This window comes from Cylas formicarius, unplaced genomic scaffold, assembly GCF_029955315.1.
Source record: "Cylas formicarius isolate icCylForm1 unplaced genomic scaffold, icCylForm1.1 PGA_scaffold_9__14_contigs__length_23061073, whole genome shotgun sequence".
Classification (NCBI taxonomy): Eukaryota; Metazoa; Arthropoda; class Insecta; order Coleoptera; family Brentidae; genus Cylas; species Cylas formicarius.
In genome coordinates, this window is record NW_026844365.1 from 17,812,763 (window position 1) to 17,834,607 (window position 21,845).

General features: G+C 36.1%; 1 protein-coding gene across 2 annotated transcripts; it reads right to left on the bottom strand.

Moving 5' to 3' along the window:
• Nucleotides 1-1,931: 1,931 nt before the first annotated feature.
• On the bottom strand, nucleotides 1,932-21,808 carry LOC132707013 (DNA-directed RNA polymerase I subunit RPA1). Of its 2 annotated transcripts, XM_060678625.1 has the most exons (16): nucleotides 21,409-21,808; nucleotides 21,112-21,347; nucleotides 20,703-21,028; nucleotides 20,090-20,259; nucleotides 18,407-18,709; nucleotides 16,516-16,707; nucleotides 11,379-11,578; nucleotides 10,690-11,326; nucleotides 9,612-10,052; nucleotides 7,574-8,158; nucleotides 7,246-7,520; nucleotides 4,796-4,951; nucleotides 4,529-4,740; nucleotides 2,373-2,785; nucleotides 2,130-2,319; nucleotides 1,932-2,075 (listed from the first exon to the last, which is right to left on the bottom strand). In XM_060678625.1, the coding sequence occupies exons 1-16, from the start codon at nucleotides 21,694-21,696 to the stop codon at nucleotides 1,972-1,974; spliced, it is 4,728 nt and encodes a 1,575-aa protein (XP_060534608.1). In that variant the 5' UTR covers nucleotides 21,697-21,808; the 3' UTR covers nucleotides 1,932-1,971. The 2 variants fall into 2 exon arrangements, with proteins under 2 accessions (XP_060534608.1, XP_060534610.1); XM_060678627.1 differs by lacking the exons at nucleotides 21,112-21,347; nucleotides 21,409-21,808 and having other exon boundaries at nucleotides 20,824-20,959.
• Nucleotides 21,809-21,845: the final 37 nt, after the last annotated feature.

Here is a 21,845-nt window from a genome sequence, read left to right on the forward strand (position 1 = left end):
TTTAAAACAATACTTGTTCGCAATAATATATGCACAGCAAACGCGTCATTATAAATATCTTCAAAGAGCTAAGTCTATTTAATGCGAACTATACGTGGAATTGTTAAAGTCTATTTCGGAACGGTGTAGAGTAATAAAAGCCCATTAGATATGCAAAGGGACTTTAGAGTTTCCGAGTTTTGCCTGTTGTTATCCATTCATAAACAGTAAAAATAGTGTGCTAAGGAAGTCCCGATAGGATGCTCGTAAAAAGGAAAGAATTTAGTTTCAAGGTTTTAGGTAACTTTACTGACATGCCCGACTGTTTTAAATCATTTAAAATTATATCGGTTTTTTATCTAACATGTATAACCTATTCTATAGTCTATTTCGGAAAGATGAGAGCAATAAAAATGCATTAGGTATGCCAAGGGACTATAGAGTTATCCAACGGATACTTACGACATTCATGGTTTGGCAAAATTCTATCTTTTAATCGAGTGCTTGGGTCAATTTCCGAGTTTTACCTGTTGTTATTCAATCAGAAACAATAAAAATAGTGTGCCAAGGGCGTCCCGATAGATGGCCGTAAAAAGGAAAGAATTTAATTTCAAGAAAGTTAGGTATTATATACATAGTCATAGGTTACGGAATAGGTTATATAGTCGGTAGAATTTATGATGGCATAGTCGGCAATATCACATAGAATAAAATAGATTATTCATCTTGCTTCCACTCATACTTCCACAGATGTTGTTACACCTTAAATATCTATCTGATCAATACAGGACGATTTATTTTATTATATTACTTGGGAGTAAGAGAGACAGAATCAGTTGTACTGGGCATTTATTAATTTCATCCAAGAACACAACCTTCATTGAAGTATCAGGCGCCATAATCTCGCAAATTCACGCGTTTTGATGGTACATCTTGTTTCTCTAATTCTTTCATAATTAGAACAAGTGTCGACTTGCTGCAGCTCAAAATTCGTTTTGATTCTAGCTCATTTCCAAAGTAACATATTTTCCTTTTATAATTAGGTCATGAATAACATTTCGCATCTCATTTGTCTCGAACTGTCTCAAGTGTCTGGTCTTTGAAATGCTCTCTCTTATGTTTTTTTAGCACCATCAATACTTTGTGTAATTCTGGCTATTAAATGCGACCTTGTTTTGTAGTGGAAACTACTGTAATCCGGTACTTGGTGTTATCACTGCCATTTTTAATATATAGTGGAAGCAAGTGAGGCAACTTTTTTCTTAGTTTTATGACCGACTATGTCATCACACGTACCGACTTTACGACATTTGTTTTAAATGTCCACAACGGACACACTTTGGTTCGCCCGCGTTCTGTTTAGGATTCGACTTAATATTCCCGTAATTGTAGCTACATCTGTGAATATTATCCTATTCCTATTCACCTATCACTACTATCCGTGCCCCCCCAGTATTTGTTTGTCAATTTGTCAATAAAATAAGAATCTTCTGCATATTGGCTCACCTAACGTGAATAATTTCAAGAGAGTCTGTTGCTAAATTAATGAGTATTTTTGGAGTTCACAAAAAGTATAGGAGTCGGGACAACGGATAAACAATGATACAGACAGACCCAGTTGCTTTATACTCTTTGAGCTACGTGAAGGGGTATCAAGAGGGGTCAATCACGTTATATTTTTCATTATCATTGTTTCCAGTTACGTAGTCATTGGATAAGAAGCAACAAGAAATTCATACCCAACAGCTATCTGTGAAACGCAACATTGGAATTGGAACAAGAAATTCTTCTTACGTGAAAAAGATGAGGTTAGGTTGACCATTATTCCACAAATTAAAATTCGATATAATTGGTGCGCTTTTGAGGAAAAAAATACTATCGGGTTGAATTATATGGTACCTCTTAGAGATATGTTCTGCAATTATCAAAAATACTAAATATTATGTGTAACGGATCATTTATTAGGACCTTAGTATAAAAATAGATTTAATATTACTTGGGCAAAGTCGACAACAAATGGAAACTCCCCGTACCGATTTCGCAAGGCTTTCCTATTATAAGACTACTGGAGGGATTGCTTAAATCATCTTGTTTAGCTGAAATTAATGAATGTTGCAGACCTGCTAGTTGCGCAAAGGGCATTCGCTTACCTTTAATTATTGCTTCTTTAAGAAATGCCAATGACGACTCAAACGACATCTGCTGTAGAGGCGAAGCGCTCTTTTCTATACCCTTTCTGCTCATCGGTTCGTAATGTCCCGTGAACGTCATATAATCGGCTATAAGCGACAAATGTCTAGCATCGACCTTTATGCCGTAAACATTGAAAACGTCCTTTACCTATAAACAAACCTTCAGAAATGCGAACTCATTCAATGTTGCACAACTTTTACTTCTTTCACCAGGATTTTGGATGCAGCTTCGATTCCGTAGGTTTCCGCCATTTTATGAATGTCATTACAATATAGCTTGTTCAAGTCGAGCAGGTCATGGTATTTAAACATCTCGACAATATTAATACCGTCCGTGCGAAGGGTTAGCGCTCCGTCCTTTACGTAAGTGATGGCACGTTTAATGTGGGGCGTTTGCCACAGCACCGATTTCGCGGCGACATCTTTTAGCAAATTCGTCAAATCGCACCTTTTGTATCTCAGCGGCAAAGCGAAAGACAGTTCGCACCACCTACCTTTTTTATTTTGGGAATATTTATTGGCGAATATGTACTTTCCCAGTACATAATCGTCCTGTTTTTCCTTATTCTTTTCCTGTGCTTGTGAATCGTCAGCATTTGCAACATCTTCATCTCCTATGAAAACAAACGGAGTGATCACCAAAATAAATGCAATTTTTTTGGGGCCAGATCTATATAGCTAACTAGCTAGCCTTGCCTTAGCTGCTAATATGGAATGTCTAATCTCGCTTTCAAAACATAACCGTTGACAGTTCGTCAATTTGACAGTTTTTGTTCGGACATGACATTTTTTTAAGGGCTGTCAAGAATGACACCGAGATATATCGGGTTTATTTCTACCTTTACTTGATAAAAGTTTTTTATTTAAAACAAAAGGGTAAAAACACAACTTCCCTAAGCACCTTGACATAGCGCGTGTTCTTTGGATTACCTAGGTAACCATCGCCTCTGACAGTCTCATAAAATTTGTATTTGTAAATATTTCTTTCTCAAGAACTTTACAAAATTGCACTTTCGCTGAATAAGAGATCATTCCCATAGTAATAATTTTCCTGTTGGGCGTACACTTCAACTGAAGGCGATAATTTAAATATTTAAAAATATGAAAAATGTTTAGGTCTGCATATAGTAGAAACTTTCTATATTGGAAGCAATCATAATAATTTATTTAATTATTTATTTACAGTTTAACCAATTTACAAAACTTTTACATTGATTAAAAGCAAAGAGAGAGTAGCAGTATAACAGCTAGAAACTAGAACAAAATATAAAGATAACAAACTTTAGACAATAATACCATTCAGAATCTTAAAACGTAAAACTAAATCACTCTGAAATCTTCTGGTTCGAAGAATATCAATATTGAAGGCCTCAGTTATAATACTCTAGTTGATCTGATACCCATTATAGGTACTTTGAAGCCAGATATCTTAAAAATACGTTCTGAACGGCTTCAATGTTATCTATATGATAGGCATAATATGAAGACCATACCACAGAAGCATACTCCAGTCTAGAGCGAACCAAAGAGATATAAAGGAGTCTAAAGCAATGTGCAGAAAGTGAGTTGACCACGATTGGGTACAACAAACCCAAGACCTCGCATAGACCTGTTTACCACTTCCGCAAAATGTGCTACTACGAAACTTAGTATAGAACGAAGAAAACAGCCAAGTCTTTAATGCTAGTGACGATGGTTATTGACAAACGACTAGCTAACTATTGTTTATATAAATCCTGATAGTGACTATCGAAACTGGTACAAAGTGAAGGCGCACCAATTATACGGCCTCCACATTGTCTAACAATTATATCAAATCAAGAGATCAAAAAATCACTTGTGTGACAATTCAACGGTCATAAACAAAACTTAAAATTAACTGAGTCTCAGGCTCGAAGAACAAGAGTGATAAGTCAGGCTATATAAATATATATAACAACAAATTTAAATACTAACATTGCGCTCCAGTTATTTGTGTATGTTGAGTTGTGTGCACATGGGGGAAAAATCCGATGAAATTGCCTTTTTTGATCCGCACTCGACAGAACACTCATTAAATTAAATGATGTCATTTCCATAACACAATGTATATTGATATCTGGAAAGCATGACAGTCTTCATATTTAAGTTACTGTCTCGGCGTAAAGAAAAGTTAAACCTATACAAGTCTTAAGAGAAAAGCCCGAGTGCTCACTATTTTTTAAATTCCTAAAACACATTTAATTAAATACGAAAAGCGTATAGCAGCTCAGCACCGCCAGGTATCGCGAGCGTTCATATAAATCTAATTTAACATTTATGGCGGCACATTCGCTATATTTATGTTTGATCAATACTGGGAAAACGCATTCACTTACCACTCTCTGCGTCCCTTTTCTCATCATCATCATCAGGATCTTGATCTTCGTTTGCCTCTCTTTGTTTATGCGACATTTTCGCATCGTCTTCGTCTTCTACTTCGTCGTCAGAACTGTTTTCATCCCGCTGCTGATTTGTGGTTTCGCCGATGTCATCGTCGTCATTGGTTCTGGCCCTCGCCGATTTCGCCTTCTGCTCCTCGTACGTGATTCTGAAGCAAACGTTTTCTCGGACCTCGACCCCCTTCGCTTTACTTACGCACTTACAGGCGCGATTTGATTTTTGACATCTTATCGATAGCCAGAAACATGTCGTGGAAGAAACTGCTTTTCATATGCTTCAATACTAAGCCTATAGGCGCGTAATAGTCCTTGCAGCATTCTTTGGGCAGGAAATTAAACCTGAGCGTGTAATGTTGTTGCCTGAAAGATCGTCGCAATGTTTATGAAAGCGGTAACCAGCAGTCAACATTATTTGTATTATATAAAATATGGATAGTATATTAATCACGAGTTTGATTAAGCACGAGCGGAGCGAAATGTTTGTATAGGCAAAAATAGCACTTTGTTACTACAATATAGACTATTAGACGCTAAGGGGAGTTGAGGAAACATAGCGCGCCTTTTCAAAAATTTTAAATGCAACTGCATATGTATTTTTAGCTAATAGCTAAATTAAAAAAATCTAAAAAGTTAGCGATTTTCGCTAATAGCAGATATTTGAAAAACAGTAATAAATGTGAAACAAAAGCGCCTAACTATCTTACTATTTACAAATTTTCTGGATTTCTATTGCGTGGCTGTTGTTATTAAAGCTACTTCTCTATCAGAATCCGAGAAAAAGTCTGTCACCCCTCATGACTCTAAAATTTCTCATCTCTACTGACTCCCTAAGCCAGGATTATCCCTTCAACCCATTGTCAGCACCATTGGTTGTCCAACATATTGCCAGGTAAAATATCTAGGTTCCATATTGGAACCGTTCACAGGGAAAAGTGATAGTTTCGAACTTAATTCCTTTCATTTGACTGAACAATTAAAAACCATTACATGGATGCAAACGATATTCTGTCCCTATTAATGAAATTCCCAACATAATTTCAAATATTTAAAACCTGAGAATCTAGAACCAAACCTTCTCATCTTAATTGAAAAATGGAACATGTTCTTTGTCAAATTATGAGCAAACGCAGAGAACGGCTATGGGTTCTCCATTATCACCAATCATCGCGAATATATTTTGGAAGAAACCTCTCGGCACCTTTCATCTAAAACTTCTGTTACATGACCTCATGGTCACAACACACACACACACACACACACACACACACACACACACACCCACACACCCACACCCACACAGCCACACCCACACACCCACACCCACACCCACACACCCACACACACACACCCGCGCGCGCACCCGCACACTCGCACACACAACCGGCGCAAGAGTAACCCAGAAGATTTGTTAATAGTATTACACTAGCCTGGAGAAGTTTCCTTGAAAAGCTCAACTATCTTACTATTCAAATGGCGTATCAGTTGCGCTCTTAATTATAACCATTTTAAGAAAATATGAGAGGGAGATATCGATAACGATACCAAATTATAATAATGCTGCGTCTATTATTAAGCAATAATTAAAATTCCAAATCACGCAGACGTTGCAAAAATGTTTCTGTAATTGTTGCAAGATAAAGGTAAATGCAAAAGCAAGGTAGAGGCGTCCCAACCGCAGCAGCATATAATAGAGGCATTTTGAAGTAATGACGTTACTGGGACAATCAAAGTTTTGAGGTATTTTATTTGTTTACCTACAGATCCAAGGGCTGGCAATGATAATAATAAAATCAGTTAATACAGGAAGGCGACTCAATAAGATATTTTTATATACATCTAAGCAATTTGTACATGTTTCAAGTGACCTAATTTTATAAAACCATACTTGCGACAGATCGGATTCCATGCAGTGGAATATTCTGCGTAGTGCGTATTCTAAGATTGATTACGTTATTATAAACAGCAACGACTGATTCACGGTTGCTAAGGTTTTTCGTGGTGGGGAATACAAAACCCAGATTTCCTAGGCGCCTTTTTACAAGATTGTCTTTGAGTTCAGAATATTAAACTAATATTGTCTTATTTCTAAGTTACTTGCGAATCAAGCTGGCATTGAATTTTGAAAACAATAAAAATAATAAAAAGTAAAGTGTGCCTCTGAGTGCCGTAGCGTTTAAGTAAATTTGTAACTGACTGCCGTACCGAATTTTCCAAGTTTATTTATCGCAATGAACCTTCTCAAAAACTCTATCAAAAAATCAGTATAAACGGAACAGGCTTCAAAGCTGAAGTGCTGAAAAAAATGAAAATAAAATTTGTAAGCACTGGACGTTTCTTGTGAAATCCCTATTGATCACCACCTACGTCATTTTTAACCATTAAAAATAATTGTAAGCAAATAGTGGCTTCGAAGACCGCAAAATGACATAAGAGCGAGATATTTCTAAAGTTAGCTGCTTGCGGCCGACTTCAGGATTGGTACAATTTGTGCAAATTTACCAACCGGGGTACGCGTACCACACTGGAAAACTCTGCTGTACACCTTTCCAACTTTTTTTGTTGTTGAACTCCATTTCAACGTATTTTTTTATTCAAAGCTTATGTCGCAACAAAATCCTTCATAAATCGTCACCTATTAAAAAAAAATTACAAACCTCCTGGGAAGTAGCTCCAACCGGACGCTGACGCGAATATCTTCCAAAATGTCGGCGACAACGACGCGCGTGAGTTTTGTTTTCAAAACTTGCGCCTTCGCTTCCACATCCGAAACGTTCAAGAACGGGATCTCCATCGAGGGCGTTTTGATATTTTTCGACGCCATCATTAAAATTTCCCTCAATCTGGGTATACCGAGGGTAACGTTCATGTCCCCTCTGCCAGCGAAATGAAACGTATTAAGCGTCATCTGCGTAGAAGGTTCACCTATCGACTGCGGAACAGTGAGATGCGGAGGTGAATTCAGATTGTTGACCAAATACCCACCTGAGCTGCCAGTAAACCTACGGGCTCACCAGGTGGACATAACGATTGCATCGATTTGACTTTTAACATGACATCGAACTGCTTCCTAACCTTTTTGCTCTCATTTTTTGAAAACTCGTATCCTAACCGTTCCACGTGTTCATTCAAAGAACCAAAATAATGGTCGGGCTGGTATAACGAAGTCACAGGATCGGGGCAGCTTTTACAGGCCTCGCTGAGCCGCTGTTTTAGGTAAGGCTTGAACGCTTGCCACGTTTTATACAACTCGGAATTGGGCAGTTTCATCTTGTGCTCGGATTTTTCGTACAGGTCTTCCACGAATAACGAAAAAGGTGATATCCGTTTACGTTTGAAAGCGTCCCCGCCCTTGTCTCTTAACCAGTCGCGTATTTTCTCCCTATGACTGTCGATCTCTTGTCCAGCAATTTCCCGTTTTAGGTTTTTCACGACGTCCTTCTTTACGATAGACTTGGCGTTGTCTTTTAAAAAAGGCAACTGGTTTTTGTTCAAAAATTGGGCTTTCGATATATCCATGCCATCTTCGCCGTATAAAAATTGTATCACGCTTTGATCGCTATTCCTAACCTGTAGATTTCAATTGATAATAGTGAAATACGTTCGCAAAGGAATTCTAAGACGTTGTAAATCAGAAAACATGAACCTCAACACGGGTCCGGAAGTCCTTCTTTTAATGATTTCTTTGGCAGTCTCAGTACTTTCAAAAATGTAAAAAGATGAGTTCAATGAGTTGTTGTCTTTAGCTGCACCGGATGATTAATTAACACACCCAATCAAAGGTAATTGTCATAGGCACTTGGAGCGAAAAAACTGATGACTAAAGCGGCCAAGAATTAAAAAATATATATAATTGCTTTATTGCTCAAAAGAAATTAATCTATTTACAGAGTAATGTACAGTAGTATCCAAAAAAAAAGTAACCAAATTAGCTAAATTATCCAGGATTAATATATTAATTGGTTCAAAGCTAACGTCAATTAGACCTCAAACATATGTTCCTCAATCCATTCCGTCTGCAGTTAAATATATCACATAAATTTGATAAATTATTAGAATTACAACAGGCTACACTTATAGAGGAACGTTTTAAATGTTCTGTGAGAGAATTTAACAGTGATATACGAATATCCAAGTCCACTCACACATTCGGACAGGTTACAAACTTATGTAACAATTAATAAATGAAATTTCTAGAATGACCGCCAGGGGGCGCAATCGCATTGTTGAATTTTAAATCGAGTTATTTGAGATAATCTTACAAAAAGGAACGCTGTTTTAAAGTGTGTATAAATTCGATTCTTTTTTGGCGGAATAGTTTTTGTTTTATCTTTTAAGGGAATGTGGTGGAAGTGTTTGTAAAAATTGTAGTCTTTGAAAAGGTCTTTTTTGGCCGATAGAAGGCGTTTTGCGTGTTGTTCCCTACTAATAAAGTGTATTTTATCAAAAAAATTAAGTGCAACAACTGATTTATTTACATTTTGGTAAAAAAAAGAAAATATTCCCAAAGATGCGACAGTTCTTATTTCTTTTAATATCATAGGTTGGGAAAATGATAACAAAATGCGGGTTTCATCAGCAGGTTATACTCTTCGTTAGCTATTTTTTTTGTTGCAACGAAACTGATATGGTTATATTTTGGTAAGAAAATAAATTTTATTTATAATGATGTCGCAAAACACTCTCCACTCTCCAATCTTTGAAAAATTAAAAAAAACTAATTCAAGCTGCTAAGCGCAGCCTTGATAGTCTAAAACGAGTTTCTTTCAACAACTCCAAGTTTGACAAAGTGCGTTCTTCCGTTCTTAAGTTATTGACATTTATTTCCGAAAATGTTGGAACACCAGTTTCCCTTAAGAAACTTAAAAATAATGTCTAGCATTTTCTTTTGGCCGCTTTTTGTTTAAGGCTATTTGTACATGATCTCTCATTTTTTAATTTATTCGGTCATCATAATTAAATTTTAATATGTAGTTTTAATTTGTAACGTTAAATGAATAAATATTAAATAAATGTGACTTACGGTCAAATCGTACCCGACGCGAAGGCCTTCTAAATGCTTGATGAGACACCTCTGCAGGTAACCGCTCCTGCTGGTCTTGACGGCGGTATCGATCAGCCCTTCCCTTCCGGCCATGCAGTGAAAGAAAAATTCCTGAGGCTGCAGGCCTGTCATGAAGCGGGCGTCTATGAATCCACCGGAACGGGGCGCGAACTCCGTGGCCGGGAAGCTGGGCATCGAAGTTCCCGAAATCATAACTGGCGGTCTTTTGCCTTCCAACTCGATCTGACCCAGCAGGCACGATATTTGCATAGTATTAACCGTCGAACCTTTGGCGCCGGACTGAACCATCAGCTGGAGATTGTTTTGAGGAAATTTGGTCACCAACCCGGCCGGCAAGCAGACGTTGTTGATTTGGTTAGTGTATTGGTCGAGAGCCATTTTGTACTGCCTATCAATAACCTAAACAAAATTATTTTAATTTCTTCTGTTATGTGTTGGCAAATAAGGGTCCTTAAATAAATTAATTTTTTATTGTTTGAATTTTTGCTTTAATTGGAGAGCGCAATTTCTTATATTATTCATAATCAGCAACCAACGCAGGAGGAATCTTCTTTGTTCTTTTCTTAACAGTTGATCTAGTCAGTATGCTGTTTCGACTTGCAACCATATTGGATGTGCACCCACTTTTGGCAATATTTTTTAAGAGTAGCTTATAAAGAACCCTCACATTCAAAAAATATTGAAACAGTCTGTATCTCATCAACGTTAGAAGTTCATTTCTAGATTTTGCTATCAGTTTCTATCACCGAGATATATCATTTGGATTGAGAAATAACCAAAAACACTGTTATTCTCTCCAGAGTATAAAACATTCTATCGTTAAGAGAGTTTTAATTAAACCGCAGTTCATGTTGACTTTCCGTTACATTAAGAACACAGGGTGTTGTTGAAATGACAATGTATAATTTAATTGCCAAATTTGTGGATCAGGGTTGCAGACTAGTATTTAAGAAAAACAGCGACAAAGGCATTCCATAGGGACTAAAATTACTTTAAAATGGCCGAAAATGGAAAAAAGTAATGATAGTTTTTCTACCTGTTGAAATTTGGAATCGTTGGCGATCATAGCATCTCTGGCGCTCACGAGATCGTCTACGGGGGTGTCTTCTGGCAACCCCAACGCGGACGCCATTACACTCTGTCCGATTTGTCTCAGGTTAAGGATGCACTTCTTGCGTTTCCTATCAGCTGACTGGGTCGTTAAGATGTCGCGCACTCCCAGGGTGAATCCGTCCTGTTGCAGGAACCTCGTAAAAACTTTGGTGAACGAACTCAACAATTGAAGGGCGCAGCTTCCGCCATACAACTCGTACATGCAATGCACGAGGCCGTAGGCGGTGGCGCCGTAATGGGTTTTGTCCAGGATTCCCGAGAGGAGTTCCCCGTGCCTGATTACGACTTCCGCTTCGCTCATGGTCCTCTCGTCTTTGAAAGGGGTGCCTCCACATACCCACTCCCGCGGCTTGGAGGTTTTCCACGCTTTCGCTGGTATTTTGGAGGTGGCGTTTAGGTTGATGGGTTCCTGATCTTTGGGAATCACGTTAATGATCACGGTTGACAACACTTGCTTTCCCGACCACAACGGTATCGGTTTAATGATATACGGAGGAAGCGTTTTAATTCTGTCGACCTTGTGCGATAGGGCTTGGAATACTAATTGTTCGTAATCGGCCCTGGAACGAAAACGTAAACAGCATGGCCCATGGAAAAGTTTCCCCAACGTACTTGTTGAAAAAGCTTCCTCTAAGCGATAGACGTACGCCCGCGATCATGTGATCTTGAATGAGACCGCTCAGTGGCGTGCCGTCTTTCGGAACCAGGTATTGCTGCGCCACTTCGGCTATGTTGTAACCCTCGCTTCTGGCCACTTCGTCTTGGGGAAGGTGCGCGTTCATCTCGTCGCCATCGAAATCGGCATTGTAAGCCTATTGAATGAACCGCCGGGCGTAAAAACTTTGTAAAAAAATTGCAACTATGTATTTCCAGTTTTTGTTAATTATTATTTTTTAACGAGTTTTGAAAATTGTATTTAGGAGATTATGCCCACCACAAATCTGTGGTGGCAAATATTAAACTGCATTAATCTAGAGCAAAACAGTTTCGCAACAACAACGGTAACTGCAGAGATGTAAAAATTAAAAAAAAATACAGTGGAGTGGCGATTTAGTAAACTTCGCTTTGAGTGAACTACCCCCTAGGGTGAACACACAAATGGTATCATTGTGCGCATTGAGCAGTAAACTCCGATACCATGAACTGCGACGCACGTCGTGAAATACATAAGTAGGGAATTCCCCCGGCGACTCGGGGATTTTGCATGTTTCATTGTCGATTATTATTTGGGTGTATTTTACATGCCATCAAGTTCAGTGCGAAGTAGTACGATTAAATGTCATGTTTTGCATGTCGCAAATAAAGAAGTGTTTGAATTTAAAACAAAACTGAACTGCTAGAATACCTGAGAAAAGGTGATTGTGTGACATTGCTTGCTAAAAAATATGGAATAGCCAAGTCAACCGTATGTACAATAAAAAGAAAAGGGCGCTGATACTAAAGAGATTACCACAACATTTGGGGCTGTTGCTTCACGAAAGGGCGAAGCAATTGATATAAATTCTTCATTTAATGCTAGCAATGGTTGGATAAATAGGATCACAAAACGTTATGCCATAGGACTACTCCAAATACAATACAATATATAAGTTTGAGAAGAAATATTGAAATATTGGCTCTGGCGTCAGAACATATTTATAATGCCGATGAAACCGGCCTTTATTGGAAGTTGTTACCTAGTAAGATTTATGTATCAGACACAGAGAAAACTGCGTCGGGCAGAAAAACTTCTAAACCACGGATAATATTTTTGAATCCATTAGTCCTAGGAAAATCCAAAAATCCACGCGCCTTTCGAAATTTTAACTTGGCGGTTAATTATATTGGGTTGTTCGGAAAGTCATTTCATTTTTTTGGGGAACATGAAAGACAGTTTTCGTATAATGAATAAATATTTTATTAAATTATATATTGGCCATTCTGGTCCAACACCTTTTGCCATCTTTCTGGCAGTAACATAATTCCCCTCTCATAAAAGTTTTGGTCCTTGCTGGCAAAAAACTGGTTCAGGTGGTTTTTGACGTCTTCATTTGAGGTAAAGGTTTTGCCATCCAAAAAATTTTGCAGGGACCGGAACAAATAGTAGTCGGAAGGCGCCAGATCTGGAGAATATGGTGGATGTTGCAGTACGTCCCATTCAAGCTGTAAAAGTTTTTGGCGAGTGACCAAACTTGTGTGAGGTCTCGCATTATCCTGGTGGAACACTACACCCTTCCTGTTGATTAATTCGGGCCTCTTCTCTTTAAGTGAATCATTCAATTTGTCCAGTTGATGACAATAGACTTCTGAATTAATCGTTGTATTGTCCCGCAAAAGCTCAAAAAAACGATTCCTTTGACATCCCACCAAACGAAGAGCATCACCTTTTTTTGGTGAATGTTGGCTTTTGACACGCTTTGAGCCGGTTCATCTTTTCTGCTCCATGACATCTTGCGTTTAACATTGTTGTATACAACCCATTTTTCGTCGCCAGTAATAATCCGCTTCAAAAATGGATCATTTTTTTGACGTTTGAGGAGCAAATCACACACGTCAACGGGACGACACAAATTTCGCTCCGTAAGGACATGGGGCACCCACACATCGAGCTTCGAGGTTAAGCCCATGCCTTTCAAATGGCCATAAACAGTCGAATTCGACAAATTTAATCTCTCACCGATCTCTCGTGTGGATATTCGCCGATTTGCATCAACTAATGCCTTTATCGCATCTTTGTCAGGTTCGACCGGCCTTCCAGATCGTGGTGCATCTTCGACATCAAAATTGCCGGATCGAAATTTTGCAAACCAGTTCTGGCACTGGCGTACTGTTAACACGCCTTCTCCATACACATCCGTCAATTTTTTTCTCGCTTGGATAGCATTTTTACCTTTTCTGAAGTAAAAAAATAAAATATGACGAAAATGCTGCTTATTGCTCTCCATATTTAAAAGGGCACCAACCAAAAACTACTGCGTAGAATTAATAGAACTTTTTCACACACAAGCCTTGCAATATCAGCTCTCAAGACATATAATGGTTATGCGGCTTAAGTGTGAAGTTGGTTTCGAAAAAACGTAATCAAGTCCTCTGACGGGAAAAAACGAAATGACTTTCCGAACAACCTTATAGAAATTCTAAGACTGCATGGATGACAATGAAAATTTTTCGAGAGTGGTTCATAACATGTTTATCCCCGAGGTAAACAAGCATAAAAAAGTATGTAACAGTAGTATGTAATACAATTTTCATTTTTAGGTGAAGGTGTTTTTAATGAGTCGTGTTAATATTGTTGGATAATGCATCGAGTCATCCACCTGCAGCCGACTTGTTTATGCCACCAAAGAATTACCAAGTTATTTTATCGTAAAAACCTACTAAGCCAGTTTTTGTCAAAAGGCTCCGACCTAAGTGCAAACTCGAACTTGAACTGACTGTGAAAAAGGTTCGAGTTATAGAGAGTTTGAAATAAAGAAAAAATGAATACGTACTTTAAATATGATTTTTCTTTATTTCTAAAACAAATTCTAAACAATCGAACAGTGCAAAAAAAATAGCTAGTTAATAAATTCTGCCAGCCAGGCTGTACTTGTTTTTAAATGTTCATTTTCTAGCCTATATTATATGGTTGACAAATAATTTTTTCTTGGATGACATTCTCTACTTTTTAAGAATCTCCGTTTTTTCATCAATTATTGTTAATGTTTTAAGTTGTCGCGACGAAGATCCCTAAAATAGGTTGATATACAGAGAGATTCAAGTTACAGAGGTTCGTTAATTTTTAATTTGGTATATTACAGGTTGAATGTGAAATAAACGACAATAATGAATGGAATAAAGATGAACCAGCAACCTTAAATTAGTTTAAGAATGAAATAATTGATTCTGGTTTGGAAAAAGATGACAATGACAATACTATGTCAAATACAGAAGGCAAGCTTATTTCAACAAGCCAAACTATGCGATCTATTAATGACCTTATCCAATGGGCTGAAGAAAATGGTGATGTAGTAGAATATAACAGCTTGATTGTGTTGCATGATTTAAAATAAAAAAATTGTAGAAACCAACCTACAGAAAAAGTTAAAACAGCCAAAACTAATGTCATTTTTCACGCATGTTCCATGAAAATATTACATTAAATATTTTTTTCTACTCCTGTCTGTAAAATACCTAATTACACATCGACCTAGTGTGCGGGAAGTGTCCCATTACCACGTCAGTTTCGTTTCCCATGATTCCGAGCCACTTCGGACATTTTCGGGATTTTACCGCACGGATTTGGGAGTAATCGGATGTTTTCGGAGATATTTCCCACGCTTTGAATTTTGACGTTTGTCAATTCTGACGGTCATGTCAGTGAATGTATTCGTGTTGTTTTGCTAAAATGTATCCAAAAACTAACGGTCGTAGAAAAAGTATAGTATGCAACACGTTCGGTAACCTTTTTAACTCAAATGAACTTGTTGCATAATATACTATTCCCATAAACCTTAGTATGCATTGAAATATAATAGTACTTTTTTATTGTTTGTCACTTTTTGCAGAATATATATGTATGAAATAGTAAAATTGCCTTGACAAAATAAGTTCACCAAATCGCGGCTTCACTGTATATATATTTTTAAATTTATTATCTTTGTGTATAAAAAACTTTTATCTCATAGATTATTGAAAATATATATGAACTAAATTTTAATGACCAATGATTTTTTAAAACCACCTATTGTTTAAAAGAATATTTATTTTGACCACCTATTGCTTTTGACCATTATTTTTTAAAAGGAATTTGGAAAACTCGAAACAACTTAAAGTACCGTTAAACCTTGTAATCACAGCTGATTTCAAAGTGGACTTTTTTGGCTACTCCAAAAATTGTTTATAATTGAAAACAATCTTTCTTCCTCTGCATTAGTACCAGTTAGGCAGAGTGCAAACTCAACTGTCAAAGATATGTTTTTAAACCCCAGTTGTTTTTTGTACAATTATGAAAGACTTCAAGATATCGGACACAAACATTCATATCATTAGCTTGCCAATCTTCCAATTTTTGATTGGAGACAAATTCCTTTATTAAAATAATTTATTAATGTTTCAATATATAACAACATAATTTTTGTTGCGGGTTGAATTTCTAAGTAATGTGGTATGTTTTTAAGTAATACCCATTCAAATGTATAAATGTTGAAGTATGCGTTCCAAATCTGGAGCATGAGCGAGCCAACGTGTATTATCACAGCCTAGAAGATTTTTAAATTTGATTTCTACAAATGCTACAGAATTCTTTCACTTTTTCAATTCTAACAGCGTAGGTGTTAATTAAATTAATATTTAATATTGACAGACATGCGAATGTTAACATTATTGCACATTCATCCAAATCATTTCAAGACACTCAAATGGACAAAAATGCTACTCAAAATAGTTCAACGAAATGCAATTAATTCACTGGAAATAAGTAAATAAGCAAAGTAGTTTGTAAAGCAACGATTGTGCGACGAGAGACGTCCCCACAATTCTGATTTTGGATAGCTACGGGTCGATGACGGCGCAGTTAATAACTTGAGTGAGGTATACAGGATCCCTGGATAATTACATGTACAGGGGTATTAAGTGTATACAATATGCCTAAGTTATATTATTTATGTTATGTATGCCATGTTAAGCGTCAAATTAAATGTTTTGAAAGTAGATTACGAATTAAATATTATTATTAAATAGGTCTTTGTTAATATTAGGTGGGCATAATAAATAGAAATATTTTTTTTACCTTGCAATTAGCATAATGCATCCTTAAAGTTTTCTCCCCTTTCAAGATTCGAGCTCGGTGCGCCATTATTGACGGTTTGTGCAGGGTCGGTTGTCTGTTCAACAGCAGTATGTCCCCGTTCTGCAAATGGCGATGTACGACTTTGACACCTTGAAAACCTCGTTTCCCTTGACTGTGGGGGGTCAGTAGCACCTAACCAAATATTAAGCTATGAAAGTAATAAAAGAAAAACTAAACTGAACTATTTAAAAACAAATCTACCTATCACCTGCAGTTTAACACCAGCTTAACGTTAAGGTAACAACAAAATACTACAAAAAAATAAAAGAGAATAAAATCAAAGAAACAAATGAAACTGGCAGAATTAGTGCTTATTTATTTTACTTCACCTTGTACTCCATTAAAAAAAAAATAGAATCAATTACTGACTTTTAACTGCCACATCTGAAAGTTTGTTTGTAGGGAAAGAGTTTTCTATAACAAAATTAGTGTGTGATTTGGAGAAGTCGTTATAGATTGATTAAAAAATAAGAAAAAGAAAAGGAAAACTTAAAACAGTAAAAAAATAGTAATAGCGTTACTCTATGGCGGACCAGCCATATGTTGTTCAGGTTTACTAATTGGTTTTACATATAGGCTTAAAATAGATGTAATATTTTAAAAGCTTTTCAAATCCAAAAAATATGAAGAGAGTCTTCTCATGACTAGACTGGTATACAAAGAACGCTTTTAACTATTAAGCACATATAGACTTAAAATAGATGTAATATTTTAAAAGCTGGAACTTTTTAATTCCAAAAAATATGAAGAGAGTCTTCTCATGACTAGAGTGGTATACAAAGAACGCTTTTAACTATTAAGGACAAGTATAAGATACATGTAATACAATGCGAAATTTTAATAGCTATAAATCTTTCTTATGCAATGAGGCAATGCTAAATGTACTTGACGATATCGAACACAAATAAGAGATGGCGCTGGCGACACCAGGAGTCAGAGATGGCAGCACTATGCTACTACACTACTGCAGCTACTATAGTCAACTCGTTTTTGAGTTGTATGAAGTTAGCGCTCATTTTATCTTTGGGGTTCCATTTGTAGAAAGAATTAAACCCAAATGTCAAATTTTGTAAAAGTAACTTATAGATAATATATTTGTGATTCTTATTTCATTGCAAGTGAGATCATATTGCAGGAAATGAAATGCATTAAAAGTGAACAGTATTTTCCTGTTTTTATTATTTTAGTGTTGCTAAAGAGATCAAATTATTTAAGTTATTTTTGACAGGTTCCAAATTTTATTTAGAACCAGATTTACAATTTGATCCAACTTCTATGGAGACAATAATGTTAACACTTCTTGCAATATCTCTTTATGTAAAATAATAAATTTTAACCTTTAATTGGGAAAAGTTACATTTTACATTATTATTATTATTTATATTATATTATCAAAATCGTTTTGCAATCCCATCAAAAATGTATTGCACTGCTAAATCATTCAAAGAAAATGCAAATGCTAACAGTTCCTTCTTAATATGACATCAGACGCTCAATAAACAAGTTTATACCAGCTTATCCTTTATAAAGGTTTCAAAATGGCCCAGCATGTGGTTAAATGTTCTTCCAGATAATATTAAAACACTCGAAGTGAAACAATTTGAACAAACTTTTAAAATTCTCAACGTTGATAAAATATTTTACCATATTGATGAATTTCTGAAGTGTTATTTAATGTTTGTTTTTAGTAAGTCTGTAAGTGTTTTAGGTAAAGATTTTATTATAACTATAGTGGTACCTATTCTAATGTAATGTTAACTGTGATTATTATTTTCTTCTTACTGACGTATACAAGTATTTGATAACATGATTAAACTGATTGACTGATTACTTTTAATAAGCTCTCTTGTTGCGCTTGATTGCCAGGATTGATCCTTCTCTGTAGACCGTCTTCCATTTCGACAGCAACTGCTCCGGGGTAAACGTCGGGACCGTTCGAAATAAGGGTGCGCAAATATTCGACGTTCCATGGCGTTACCGGTACGGGATACGTCAACTTTTTCGCGAATACTTCCGGTATGCCGACCTCCCCGATGTCCAAGTTCGGATCGGGCGTGATTACGGAACGGGCGGCAAAATTGACACGCTTTCCCATCATGTGTTGTCTGATTATGCCCGTTTTTTTCTCTATAATCTAAACGAAGTTTGATGAAAAATCATATTGTTGAAACTAAAACACCTGCAAACTTCCAATGTTATTACTTGATTTAATTCACATCTGTGAGAGGTGGATCACTGTTCCTTATAATCAAAAACTACAATAATCCTGAAGACTGTTTAAGCTGTCCAACCCATCCCAAAATTAAATTGCAATTAATGGGCAGTAAAGTAAGTAAGTAAAAAATTAAATTGCTTTTCTAAAGAATATCCTTGCCCGATTTATAGATGGACTAAAACCCCCCATTGCTATTGTGAAAGTAAATACCCATCTTAGACCACAAATTTGGCAAAAAAAAATTATGTGAAACTTCTTAAATTATACCAATATAGTTTACCTCTGCCTTGACGTCTGTACTAGATGTAGAGTGACCCAAAAAATAAACCCCATTTGTTGGCTCCGAACGGAAAACACTTACAAGTCTTATCTGGGGAGTTCTTATTTCATTACCCTACTATCTTTGATGTGTAATAATGTATAATAATTTTGGACAGCTTTTGTCAAGAGATTAAAAGCTCTGTGCTCGAATCTATGTTATCTGTAATGCTCCTAATTAATAATCTAAATCTTTATATTGCTACCCTCGCTTAGAACTGATTTTTTGCAAGTAGATTTCTACATACATGAGACTAGACTTTGTAAACTTTACAATAAAGACTTCAAATTAAAAGAAAAAAAAAACAAGTTGTTTCGATCAAATATGCTGCTCTATATCAGATCTCAATTTCTCTTTCCTTTTTGTTTTCGGTGTTCTTTGAGTCATACATATTTTTAATCCATTAAATGGCCCGAGCCTCATATTGTCCACATGGAATTTCACTGGGAAAAGTGCAAATTCAAAGAAGCCTTTTTATGGTCAATGGTAAGACTTGTTGCAAAAATACTCATAATTAAACATACCAGTGCCGACATCTTTGGTGGCTGACTTTACCCAACTCAGTAACAGATGAACAGTTTATAATAATACAGGGTGTTGGTCATTTTCATTATTTCTTTTAGTGTCCAGAAAAGTCAAAAAAATAAATGTTCATAAAAATACCTTGATTTTCTCATGTTTTTGACTTTTCTGTTCCCCCCCTATTCAAACCAAAAAAGTAAAACATATTTGCCAAATTTCAAAAAAATATCTTTATATTTAACACACTTTTAAAAAGCAGTATTTTTTATTTATATTTAACATTGGACTGAACATTCAAATGTTTTTCCTTTTTTTTTTGGAATATCTGGCCGAGTGTAGGAGTATGTTTTTTGAAACATCCTGTATATGTGGACTGTTCGGAATAATTTAAATTGACCCTGGATAACTGTCAGAAACTTTGTGTATTAAAGTAAAATAAAGACAATGGAATTTGCTACCTGTTTGAGACCGATGCCGTCTTTGAGGTTGGCGCTCTCTTTATTTAGCAGGTCATTGATATTGTTTTGTAGGTCCTCCCAACAGTTATTTAGCTTTTCTATGGCAGTATTTCCTTTTGCGGATGCATAATAATCTTTGGCCTCTTTAGAAGCTAGAGCATTAACGTCTCCTAAAACATGGAGTACATGCAAATTTAAGGAAAAATGCTGAAAGGATATATTTTACAGGATACTTAAAGGTTTTCTTAATGAAACAAAATGTATGAAAAATCCCTGCATATTTGTAATGGCAGTATGATTAACAATTTTGAAAAGGTTTTTTTATACAATTTTTGTTTATTTTTCAGATTAACCAATTACTCAAAAATTTTTGTTTCTTAATCTAAACTGTTGAGATTTGCTGCTTAGCATAACTTAGCATCAAATTTTAGATTACAATGTAGAATATGATAATAATGTCTAAACTGCATGGTGAATCTTGCCAGTTGTAACTTGGTTATAATAAACGGCCAAGGGTAATGTTTAATATTTTAGGAAGGATAGAGTAGATGAAATGAGAAAGCTGAATTTTATATGAAGTAAAAAGCATTATAAACCAACCACAAGCAAATACCTTTTTTTTGAACAACACTTATTAAGTGATTCATGGCCAGTGAATTAGCCACCAAATTCTTATAGGCATTTGTTTGAGAATGTTCAATTCCTCTACCGCGCACAACATTCAGTGGCCTTACATTGGGTGGAGGAACTGGAATGGCTTCCATAAAAAATGCATCGGTAGGGTGTTCCAGTTCAATACTGTTTAAAATTGGCGCCATCAATTTCACAATTTCCGATTCATTTTCCCAAATTTTTCTCAGGTAGTTTTTGGACTGCATTGGGTTAATAAATTGTGACTCTGATGATTTTAACGCTGCAGAAGGAGTCCCAGGTTCTGACCTGAAAATCAAGTGAACTTATATTGACTTTTTTTGTCCTTTAAGAATTACTTATAGTTAGTGATTTGGATAGCTGACACTTACTTTTCTTTCTTGGTTATTAAGAGGATTCTATTTTTCAAGACTTGTATTCTCTTTAATAGTTTCTTGCAGAAAATGCAGAATCTTCCTGTCTTCACTTCCTCCATGACTAATTTTATAAAATCCAGCTGAATCTCATGTGCCTGACTAGATTCAGAAAGTGCTCTTATCCTGTTGTCATCTTGAAGCTGTATCCTGAAGCATTCTAGGCATGAAAACTTTAAAACCATTCCAATTACCTTTAAAGAAAATAAGGCCATTTTATAAACACACGTCTCAAATCAAGAATTGTCTACCAACCTTGTGAAATATTGGGTTAACCACAGGAATGGGTAATTCAATAAATGAAAAATGACCGGGGCAGGTGAAAATATTTTCATAGCAAGTACCACATGGTTCCCCACGGTCCGTACATGGTCCCAAAATTTTATCATAGAGACCGCCTGGTACCGGATGACCCATGGCATCCAATGTTAGCGGTGTTATTATCCGTTGAACGCTTAGCTTTTTAATATCGTTGGACGTAAAAATAGAAAGTTTAACCGCACCGGGCTCAAGATGTTTTGGGACTCTACGTGCGCTATTCATAGTGAATAAATGTATGTACTAAAATAGGCTAAGTTAATTAGTTTCTTTTTTACTAAAGAATAAGTTGTGAATTAAACATGAACATGATCCCACATAATCGACAAGTGCACAAAATTTGAGGTTAATCGGTTAATCTTCTTCCTTTGCTC

Bases quoted from the DNA above. Each gene is read 5' to 3' on its own strand.
- LOC132707013 (XM_060678625.1), bottom strand. From the start codon at position 21,696: ATGAATAGCGCACGTAGAGTCCCAAAACATCTTGAGCCCGGTGCGGTT. The intron at 11,579-16,515 runs GTAAAAAAAATA...TTCATTCAATAG, and splicing joins TGCATTATGCTAATTGCAAG to GCTTACAATGCCGATTTCGA. The intron at 4,741-4,795 runs GTAAGTGCGTAA...CGTTTGCTTCAG, and splicing joins TCAAAAATCAAATCGCGCCT to AATCACGTACGAGGAGCAGA.